Source organism: Phaethon lepturus, unplaced genomic scaffold (assembly GCF_000687285.1).
Source record: "Phaethon lepturus isolate BGI_N335 unplaced genomic scaffold, ASM68728v1 scaffold57568, whole genome shotgun sequence".
Lineage (NCBI taxonomy): Eukaryota > Metazoa > Chordata > Aves > Phaethontiformes > Phaethontidae > Phaethon > Phaethon lepturus.
Window position 1 is genome coordinate 14,726 of NW_010560935.1, and position 11,714 is coordinate 26,439.

An 11,714-nucleotide genomic window follows, 5' to 3' on the forward strand; every position below is an offset into this window, starting at 1 on the left:
CTTTATCCCCTCTCAAATCTCAACACCAGAAACCATAAGCAACTCTCCTAGCACTGTAGCACCAACAGCCACCTTACACTTGGCCAAGTCAGAAGTGAGAGCAGGTCTACCCCCTAGGCAGGAGACTACAGGAACTTCCTTTTGCTGAATCCTGTCCCTCACCTTGGCAGAGAGCACCATTCTCTCTTACCTTCTCCCTTCTCAGCTGCACCCCCTCACCATTTCCTCCCACACCATTTCCACTTCCACCACACTCTCTGCTTACTTCCTACTTCCCAGTTCCTTTGCTCAGCCTCACTGGTGCAACCCCACATCCCAGTTTCAGGGCTCATCACAAAGCTCTCTGGGCCAGTGAGCCCAGTGCTTAGCACCACCTGTGGGCGATCTCCCAGGCGTTCTGGCGTAAATCTCCCTGCTGCACCAGGGCCAGCACAGCACCTCTACAGCACCGACAGCTCTAGAAAGGTGCAAGAGAAGTGCAGACGTTACTGGTGAACTGTGACCAGGGCTCCTCCTTCAGCAGTATACAACACTAGATCAGAAAAAGCAAAAATAATGAAATCTTTAAATGTCTTGGTAGGTGGTATTAAAAGTAATCACAAGAACATAGAATATTAAGTAGGTTTTGGTACCTTTTTAATGGGAAAATGGAAAAAAACAGGAGCTCCAGTATACCACAACAAAGAAATAGAGAAAGTAAAGTATCTGTAAAGTAAACTGAATGCAACATAAGCAATGTTTTATTGGGATATAGCAGGCAACCTATCAAATAGGGAACTGGTACAAACAGATTGAACAAGACTCTCTTTTAACAGAGATCTATGGTGACGAGACAGCTTCTTTCAGTTTTTAAAACAAGTATTCAAACCTCTAAGTAAAGCATTTAAAAAAAAAATCAACCATTACAACACCAATGACAGACAATATTAAAAATGTGCAGAATTTTACCCTTTTTACAAATTTCTGCATAATGTTAGAAAACAAGTTATCATAAATTAAAAAAAGGAATAAAATGAAGCTTTTTTTGTTTTGCAAAGCAACACAAACGTTTAAAAACCAACTGTACTTTACATAGAACTACTATTAAAAACAGGTGAAAACAAGCTGAAAATTTAAAGGACGGCAAAAAATACACAACCCAGTTTCACCTGTCAGCAACACCTTCTACTATCGAAGGGGTTATGTTGTATGTACAGCTTTAAACATTGCAGCATACCACAAGTAAACCTTAATAAGGTCAAAATAGGACCCTCTGCAAAAAAGGGTGAGTTGGCAAGTGTCAGTCCCATCCTAAAATTATTAGTAACAATTTTACTAGGTCTTTAGTGTAAACCAAAACCTGCTTTAACTGGTTTCTCTCTCCCAAAGATGCATGTAAACTTTATTTGGGGTTGGTTGGGGTTTTTTTGGTTTTTTAATTCATGAGATCAAGAACATGTCTGGCTCAAAAATTAGAATGACAAACCTCCCTTTTGTTCTGGATACTGTGATGTAGCTATCTCAACACGCTCATTGACAATTCCTAAAAAAGAAAATCATTATGTACTATGTAAAAAATACACACCACCTCTCTCAGTTCAGACTCAGTATATAGTATATTGCCAACTCTATCCAATAGGATATATATTGTAATTTGGTTTAAATTCTTAATGGATATAGTCTCTCTTTACAAAGTTCCATCACATGAAACCAAATTGCTTATCTATTGTTTGAGGCACAACATGACCCCAATTGGACAATTCACTATAAAGAGTTGTTCTTTAGATGTTGTGTCTGTAGAGGTTTTACGTGATATTCATAGATTTTCAGCGCAGGCCCCAGTTTTAATGAAAGTCCAGTCAGTACATCATTTCTTGTCATCAACAGTAATGATTTGCCATCAATTTCCTATAAGAAGAATTAAAGAGTTGATAAAGACAAATGTACAAATCTAACAGATACGAACAGTCATGCATCAAATGGAAGACTACTACAGAGGATCAATAAGAAAAGAAATAGCAGCCTGTTTTTTCCTGGAACTATGTTCATAGCTGCTAAATTCTGCTGTCTGCTTTTCAAGTGCTCACCTGTGCTGACTAAGGCATAAATACTATTTAGTAAGCACAAAACCCAAATGAGCCTAATTTCAAAATTCCCTCCTTGTAAATCTGTTTCAAATTAATAGGTGCATGTGCAGATTGCCTAATTATCAGCCATTAAGGGAAGAATACTCTTAAGAAGGTAGCTTATGAAGTGCATTTCAGAAGAATTGCCATTGACAGTGATATGCAAGTTTGGACTAGTCAGTATCTGCTAATAACTTCAGGTGCCTTCTTTATGAGGCCAAATTTCCCATGGGTCCTGTGGGGGGAAAAGAAAAAAAAAAAAAAAAAAAAAAAGACTCTTACAATCAGAAGTTATAGAAGGGCCCAGCTGTGGAGCTCAACACTGAGGGAACTTCTCATCCTCCACTTAGAATGGAAGAGGCTAAAAGCAGCAACTTCCCAGCTTAGGTCTCAACAACTCATACTTGTTCCTGCTTAAAATTCACACTTTTAAATCACAGATATGTTTGTTGTTGTTTTGGTTTTTTTCTTCTCAAGCCTTGGCTTTCTGACCTATTTAGATTAGACATCCTGTAGGCTTTGGGATTTTTACCACCTCAAAACCTTGTTGTATGTTTGAAAACTACCTGTAAATGACTTTTCAAAGGTCAAAGTGGAAGAGAGAGAATCCACATTTCTCAATTCCCAACTCCAATTCAGACATAGGACCATCCTTTTCTTTACACATTCCTACTACTACACTGCTCAGGAAACAGGAGCTACAGCTACACAACAATGCATTGACTGGTGTCTCACAACACAGCCAGACCTCCCAAGGTAGTCATAATCATATGATAGAAGAAATATATAGCCTTATGGCATTCTCCTGCACCGGACTTCACTCTGCTGTTACATTCTTTTTTACTTTTAATAAAAAACCCACTATTAAATGTTGAATTTGTTATCAATAGACAACAACCATTTCAAATGCTTGCATATGTTGTTGTTGTTCATGATAATATATTGCCAAAATTTTGTATTTTTATAAATATTGTAAACATTACACATCAATTTATCCCACTGCAGCGACTTCCTTAGAAATATTGAATGTTGTCGCGGAAATGTAAGAGATCCTGTCCTTGATTACAGCTTAACATGAAGAGGAAGACTTTAATATTAGAGTTCAGCATGAATTTGTCCAGACCGATCTCCCTTATGATTTAATGAAGTTTACACATACAAAATACATGGACAAACCACAACATAGTCAAAGATCAGCTGAAAGTGGAATTTCTTTAAAATTCCCCAAGAGTAATGACTGCTAATCTCTCAGAGGAGTGCAGTGTAACAGTATTTCTAAAAGAAAAAAAGTTTCCAATAACATTTACCCAATTATAGCAGAAGCCTCTTTCCAATTACTGCTGAGAATGCTAATAGTTAAAACCAGTTTCTATCCTCTCTTTTCCGTTCGTCACAATTCTTTCTGTGGGAATTTTGACACCAGTGAGTATTTTGCGCATTGCTATGACCGATCTGAAGTTGCCTTTTCTGCTGCTGTTCAATGATGCTATGGAGGAAGAACAGCATCCAGCTTGGTGGGATCCAAATGAAGTAAATCCAGTACCTGGAACAGGAGAAACTCCAAGAATAGGAAAAAAAGCATCTATTCCTTTACCTTCTTCTTTCACAGGGTCCCCCGTGGATTCTAGAAATGTTGGTAACTACTAAGGCTTTCATTGAATAGAAAACTGATTCTCTAATCATATCCGGAGAGAAATGAGTGATTATGTATACAGAATTCAAGTGTTTTATACCTTTGTGTGTATTGTAAGCTTTACTTCTTCCACTTTTTATTTTTCCACTTAAACCTGCTTCTGTAGATTTGTCATAGTCATTCCGGTTTTTGGCACCAGGTAGGATTTTGTATGCTTTGGTGACTTCTCTGAATTTCTTCTCTATTTTCTGGATTTTTTTCAGGATGCAACTTCAATGTCTTTGTGTCATCTGCAGAGGCACCCCTCTACACAACTAGAGCTAACAGCAATTCCCCACTGTGCCAGGATGACCTCAATAGCAATAGCATATTGTCTGCAACAAATAACCAAAGGACCAGTTAAGCTTCAAGTCCGCCCACAACTCTTTCTGCTCTTTCTCCAAGTGACTGAGAACTGCAAGGTTTTACAGTACAGCTAACTTGAAAGCATGGCAGTCAGCATGCTCACATGCTCCTCCATGCCGTGGCTCTGCTAGAAAGCAGCAACGGACACAGGCTAGCATCAAACTGCCATTTCCCTTCTGGTAAGGCATTGCAGTGAGGCCAGCAAACTACCATTGGGTTACTTGGGCTTATCTGGCTATCGCAATACTAATGGTTAAGAAGTCACATGGGCAACAACGAAGGTCAGGCATAACACTAGCATGTCTCGAGACACGGCAAACAGCTTCAGTCTTTGAGTGACCCACAGCCCTCTGTGTTCCCAGGGCTCCTAGTGAAAGATCAGCCACGTACTGGCAGGCAGCAGTTCTTTGAAGATGTTCACACCCTCATCCGGCGTCTGGTCTGCCTCTCTCTTTAGTTACCCTGTGCCCCCAACTCTTGTCTGATTTGCTTGCTGAAGTTACGTATTTTTTGTTATTGGGCAACATCTTTCAGTTGAATCTGTTTTCATCAGTGAGCTTTTTTGACTTGCTGACATCAGTGGAAGTCCAAGTAGGAATAATGCATAATCATCATACAATCATCATGTCTTACCAGCACTTATAGTACAGTTTTAATAGAACATTCTGCAGTCCTTAAAATGTCTTCTCATTCTCCTTAGAATGTTGTACGAAAAATTCAGGTCTTAAAAATTCTTTTAGTTCTTGTTCTGGGTGAGTCCAGATATATTCAGATTCATCAAAAGAACATGTGGACTTAAGTTAAAAGCTGAATGTAATAACAGATCTCATGATTACACTCTGGTCTACAGATGTTTTGTAAGGAAGCCATTGTGCTACCCCTACTGAAGCAGTTCAGTGGAAAACCATTTCCTAGTGTTGTAGGTGAAACACAATACATCTACAACCTCATTCCCCTTCCAGTACATATTCAGGGCAGTAGCAGACCAAATGAATTCAGGTTTCTGGGGTCCAGGCAAGCTACAGTACAAATGGCAGAGAAAAATGGAAGCGGCCAAACCATCAGCTGCATGCCTGGTGACTCTATAGACAGAGGACTAAGGGTTCAAAGCCAACCTGACTGCACTGCCATACCTGGAAGGCCTGGGAGATCCTGATAACAAATACTGTAAGTACACAGAGTTAAAGTTAGTGGCTAGTAAACTGTGTAGAGGAAACAGACCACCACCACTGATAAGAGGTCACGGACAGGATTGTTCCTGGGGCCGTTCCTGGTGTAGACAGGGAATGGGCTAGCGGAGCTGGCATGGACACTTGCTGCTCCTCAGGGAGTGGAGAGGGAAAGACATGGCAGTGACTTCTGCCGCCGAGTGCCTGTCCCCATCTCCTGGCCACAGCCTGGTGGCAGCTGTCAGACTCTCTCTCCAAGGCTTTGGCATAAAGTGAAGCTGGCAGTGGAATCACAGCCACATTTCTGCCCATGGCTATCCTAGCAAAGACCTGGCAACACATTGCTAAAAAGCAGCTTACTTCAGCTATCCTCCTGAAGCCACTTGCCCTCACTGCAGAATACTAATAAAAGCTTTACACTCTACTTCTATGCTGCTTTCCATCAGGCTGTTGCAAATTGCTTTGCCAAAACTCATGAGTTAGCCTCACCTTGCTGCCGCAAGATCAGTAGTAATTACTGCAGTATTATTGACAAGCCAGCTGAGGTGCAGAGAGGTTAAGATATTTGATGAAAGTCAGAGGTATCTGTCAGTATACGGAAAAAAACCCAGAGGCTGCAATTACTTTGCCTGCGTGTTTTTTTCAGCCACATTTCCAAGGCTATTGAGGAGACATGGATGCTGGTGCTAAGGAACGGATACACTTTAACAATTTTTTTTGCCTGTTTACCCATCTTCAAATTCTGAAAAATTAGTAGCAGCTGCAGAAAGAGCCTCTCTCTGCACCCTGCCAGAGCATTACCCAGCACCAGGCTTTTCACCCCTGAGAACAGAGAGATAAAGTTAGATACCCTGCTATGGTCATCAGCTACAATCAGATGGGGTTTCACTACCCAGGTGCTGAAGGTCAGCAAGATTAACCTGACCAACAGTAATGTTATTTCACATTAGGTGTACAGCTTCCCTGCAAAGCTGCCAATAACTTGCACTAGCTCAGTACCTTGGAAGGTCAAGCCATCTATTTTGATAACTAAATACAAGTGTTGGTAACTAATTTCCTGGTAGTTGCATGTGAACCTACAGACATATCAGGGAACGTCCTGAACTGGCCATCTGGAGATGCAAGTTCCTCCTCTAGGGAACAGGGGGGCTGTAGGCCAGGTAAGGCAACTTCCCTATCCCACCCCACTAATACACCTTACCCAGTGTGCTGACAGGTGAGTTACAAGGGGCCACATGAATGTTAAGCTCTTTGCTGATCAAAACTACCAAAAGAAGCCATCCATTAGCATGAGCAGGTACAAGGCCCAGACATGAAGACCCAACCTCTTTCTCGGTCCAAGCCCTATAAACATGCTGCTCCTGTGCCTAAGCCAATTCTTCCCCCTTATTGCCAACTTGTCCTTTCTCTGTTCCCTTGCACTGCCAAGTTCAGTGCCACACAGTAGCCCCTTTTCATCCTAGGTCTTCAAAAGCAACTTGCTTCTTAGGAGCCCCAGGTTTAATAAATACTCATGAGTGTATTTGCACAATACGCTAAGGAAGAAGGGAATTAACATTCACATTTTAAATAACAAGATAGCGAAACTGAGTGGGTTGTACAGGGAGACTGAGTCCAAGCCAGAAAATCTGTTTACATTCCTCACCTTTCAGATGACTGTTTTAAATAAACTCCAACCCATTATCCACATATTATTGAACAACATTATTACTCAAAGTTCATAGTCCCATGGATTTTAACCTAGTAACAGACTCAAATCCCCCCATTAATGTGGGATTTTTCACTCCCATTTAATAGTGTATAACCAGGTCCATGGCAAAAACATGCAATGGTGGCAGTCAAAAAGTGTTTCGTAACAGATTTACCTGTTCTTGAAAAGCATTGGCTTGTTCTTCAAATCCAGCTGTTCTGAAATAATTCACAACATCAATAACAGCCCAGTCAGCAGGATCTGGAGGTCTCCCATTCTCTACTGAACTGCAAAGTGCAAATCCAGACAAGTAATCACTAAAAGTGTGCAGAGCGTCTGCAGCTTCTTTGTGCACACCCCACATACATCCCCTCCTTCCTTGTTCCTCCAGGAAAAGTACCCTTTGACACACCTCCTCCTGCCCCGATACAGAACTGTCACTCCTGTTCTCTTCCATTTCAAAGAGCGGATGCTGGGGACAACTGAGGTACCGCTCCCTTCAGAAAAGAAGAAAGTATATGAATGTTCACATCAGCCAAAGGCAATCAGAATCTTCTCCTGCACGTGTGCTGCCTTTGCAGTTGGAGAACAAAGTCTACCATGACTGAGGTACCAAATCCCTGTCTTTCAAGACTGCAGCTTGTTTTCAGCTACCAAGTACTTATAGCGAATTGCAGTATGTGGATTATTCTTTTCCCAGATGAGACTATGTTTCCTTGTAACATGGGTAGAAACTCTTGGAAACCATCTTTACCTTGTAAAACAAAACAAAAAAACAACAACAAAAAACAAAAAAAGAAGCACCAATGATTGCACTAATTGCTCAATATAGAAAATTTCCCAAAATCATTTTTGCACTCATCTTTGGACAAATCTATGGACTTTTTAAATAGCTATGAATCTGAGAAAACACCTGTTAAAGACAATTGGAATGAATTCCTTCTGTGATTGACCTCAGGCAATTGCTTTCCACAGTAGTAGAAACAACCAATCATTCACATTACTACCCTTATCCTAACATTTCTTATCCTCAAACTGCCATCACCCTATCTCAGATAACCTTTGCGTATCTGCAAATTCTTGGTAAAAAGACACACAGTGAGCTTGGCTGCCTTTCTTATAGTCATTTAGGAGCATGAAGAGAAAGACATCGAAAGAAAGAACTTCTTTAACATGTTTCTCCAACTACAAGTCCCAAAGTTCATGCCAGACATTTTCCACTGTTCTGCATGCATGCTTAACCATAATGCTAATGAAGAAATACTGAAAATGTACAGGCTGGGGCAGATGTCAGAACCCTGTCCATTTCAGGTCCTGAAGCTGAGAGGCAGGACTTTGATTTTCAACAGCACCAGCTGGAAAAGAAACACAGATTATACTCTCCTGACAGCATTTTTGTTCTCTCCCTCAATTTTTTCTTTTCCAACTGTCACCACCTCTGTCTTGCCTAGACTTGCATGTCTTTCAGCAAAATAACTAAGTGAATCAAGGGCTAACCATTTTTCCAACCAGCCATGAAGAGAAGCGAACAGAATCATATGCAAAGCCTTCCATCACTGTTTCTACAGCACCCCAAATTCTACAACTAGCTGAGCCTTGGGAAGGAGGAGTTGTGAACACAATGATTTTTGCTTCTCCCCCAACTCTTGGAATGTACCTGTCAATATGGCAACAAAATTCTGTCCCCAGGCACTCACACTGCAACCTCGATATCACACCGTATGCTGTACTTGGCCTTCTAAAAGTAGTTTCTTTCACTTATAGAATATGCACATATCAGAGCAATGAGCAAAGGGCTAGAGTTTCCTACTTTTACTCATCAAGTAATGACTGACTTCATGATTCACTTCACTGATTGTGATTACACAGAAAGCCAACACTCAGCAAAACTGAAAATGAGACTATTTGGCCTTATCAGAGCTGCACTTTTTTTTTTTTAAATCAAAGAATTCCTTTCAATTAAGATTTTTGGTAGTGTGCTGATTCTGAGACATAAGTAAAATGTGAAAAGCATCACACAAAACCTGCTTTTGTAAAAGCAGAATTTGAAGAATTATATTTAAATCTTTGCATTTTCTCTAAGACAACCATTTTCAATTACTTCCAATTAAAATTAAAAATAAACAAACAAGACCCCAACAACTCAGCATTTAAAAAAACCCCATAAACCTAAAAGATACTGAATTTAATTCTTCCTAAACAGCAAATAAAAGAGTCAATCTGTAAAAATACCTCCTAACTGTATTTTGCTTACTTCCCAAAACACTTTAAATTCAAGCTAAATACAGTCCCGAACCCTCCTTCCCACAATTTGTATTTCAGTCCAGGTGCGTCAGTTCTTCATGTAGCTCTTCTTTTACCAGTAGGGAACTACAGCTCGGTCCAGTCCCATCCCATGCTCAACTGCAATGACTTCAGAGGCTCTACCTTAGTCATTAACTAATCACAGGAAATAACTGCAAGCTCCTGCCTCAAGGAATAGCATCATGCTGGACCTCAAGTGGAGCCAATTTCCACAGCTACAGCTGCAGAAAACTCAAAGGCATGTGGCAGACTGTTGGAGGCTGGCTGGATTTTAACCCATCTACCCATGCAGCTGCTCATTTGGCTTCTAGATTTTAACAGTCTCCTCCTTGCCCTGCTGTTGCACATGGTTCTAGTCTTTAGACAAAAAAAGGGAATATACAACAGCCACGGCTTAGCCACACGCTGGTTTATGCCAGACATCCTGGATGCTGTAAAATCTTACAGGCATTTTAGGCTTTGTAGCGAGATACTAGATGCACTTGATAATGAATAAAGATTAGGCTTGTCTGCTTTTCACCACTGTCCCTGTGCCTTTATTGCCATCATGTGGCAGAAGCAGCAAGGCCTGAAAGGATATAGCTGTGAACAAACAGATTTTATCCAAGCTATTTATAACCACTTCAAGAAAGTGCCAAATACTTCCTTTGCAGATATGTGCACATACAAACTGTATACATTCATTTAGAAACCACAGCTCCTGACCAGTTTAATTACAATCCCCATCAGTTTTAAAAAGCCACGTTGGCAACTAGCAGTTGAGCCTTTATCACCTAAGCCTCAGGGGAAGATGATTACGTGTAAACTGCCCTTGCTTTGACTGCCTGCCTTCTCATCCCACCATGGAGTCCTCACTGTAGAAGCAAGACTGCCAGCTGAAGGTGGCTTCTGAAGGACATACACGGCATAATCTGTTCATAGTCACTGAATAGGGAAATGCATTTTATGTTGGTGTGGCGTAACCAATGTCTCAAGTGAAGGGGCAGCATGCTCATTTTAATGGCCACCATCAGATCTTTTGATGCTGTGTCATAGTCAGGTGCTTTATCATCATTCTGAAGTTACCATTATTATTGTTGTTATTATTATTTATATTACTCTAGTGCCTGGAAGCCTAAGCATTGTCACGTTTTCTTGGAAGTCTTGTGGAAAAGAGACCTGAAGGAGAAGAATGAGGTGCAGCTTTGCAGAAGTGTTGTAGTTTGAGAGAACAGACTAAGAAGTCTCTCTGGTACCTTTCTTTGTGTTGTTTTTTGTTTTGGGTTTGGTTTTGGTTTTTTTATATAAATATGTATATATCTATCTCAGCACAGTTTCTATAACCCTAAAGTAGCAAGGCCCAGTTTTTCTACACAGAGCTTCACTCCTCATATCATAACTTCATTCAGAATTGCTAGTCCTAATCTAAAAATTGCTGACCTTTAAGGATACAGAAATGCCTCCAAAACACCTCCTATCCCTTAGCCTGCAGTCTACCACACTGAAGAAAATTGTAGAGCAGTGCACACCCCATCTCTGTCTTATTCCCACCCCAGGTCTGAAGTAAAAACCCAGCAGTTTAGGGCTTCTTCTCCAGCAAAGAGCTTAAAATATCTGTTCCAGAATAGAACTGACACCAAAGATATACGCTGCTGCTACTACTTCTCAGCTCTAGATGGCTGGGCAGTCAGCAGAGGTGGGCCTGTGTGTCTCTGCAAAAGACAGAGAGGAGACTTCCACACAGGACACTTCTCACCATCAGGTATTGGTTCTGCAAAAGCCACTAGCAGACCAGTGAGCAGAGGCAGAGTATTGGTTATGGTGCTACCACTTGCTTTAGTCTCTGGTTGAGAGGAGAAATCAGTGGAGACTTAAGTTACAAGCATCTACATCTCTCCACTGCTATAGTCCTCCCACATATCACTTTTAACCAATTCAGTGCCAAAGACTCTTCTATTTCAAAGTTGAAATACAAAAAAAGTAATTAAGAACAAGGAAGGTTTGAAATGAGCAAAGATGGAGGTGCCCACCGTTGCCAACCGCATTAAGTCAAAGGAAAACTACAATCAAAATCCATGTGCTGTTTACATAAACTGAACACTATGGATTCACTTACTTTTTGACATCCAGAGAGCCATTTTCCTTGTTTTCCATGTCAACAGTTAGCATGGGGAGGATAGAGGTTTCTTTTACTTCAGCAACTGATCAATAGGGGGGAAAAAAGCTGTGTTTAATTATTGGTAGTATGAAATGAGAAACATAATGTAACAGAAACAAGCATTCTACAGGGACACAACCACGTTTCCACCTGAGAGCCCAGGTGCTGTCAAAGACTGCTTTCCTCAGAAGCTTGGCAAAGCTGGTAGTAGCTAATGAACTAGGAAAACTTGACCTGTGCTTCAAAAAGAAATATTTCATGCCTAAAAATC

At 40.8% G+C, this 11,714-nt stretch overlaps 1 protein-coding gene across 1 annotated transcript; it reads right to left on the reverse strand.

The window, feature by feature from the left end:
* Positions 1-623: 623 nt before the first annotated feature.
* SAMD13 (sterile alpha motif domain containing 13) lies at positions 624-11,488 on the reverse strand. The gene is made up of 3 exons (XM_010293799.1): positions 11,402-11,488; positions 7,178-7,289; positions 624-1,887 (listed from the first exon to the last, which is right to left on the reverse strand). Exons 1-3 carry the CDS (start codon positions 11,452-11,454, stop codon positions 1,744-1,746), a joined length of 309 nt encoding a protein of 102 aa, XP_010292101.1. The 5' UTR covers positions 11,455-11,488; the 3' UTR covers positions 624-1,743.
* Positions 11,489-11,714: the final 226 nt, after the last annotated feature.

Coding starts and splice junctions, on each gene's coding strand:
- SAMD13 (XM_010293799.1), bottom strand. CDS start 11,454: ATGCTAACTGTTGACATGGAAAACAAGGAAAATGGCTCTCTGGATGTC. Junction 7,290..11,401: donor GGCTCTCTGGATGTCAAAAA/GTAAGTGAATCC, acceptor TGCACTTTGCAG/TTCAGTAGAGAATGGGAGAC. Junction 1,888..7,177: donor CCAATGCTTTTCAAGAACAG/GTAAATCTGTTA, acceptor TTCTTCTTATAG/GAAATTGATGGCAAATCATT.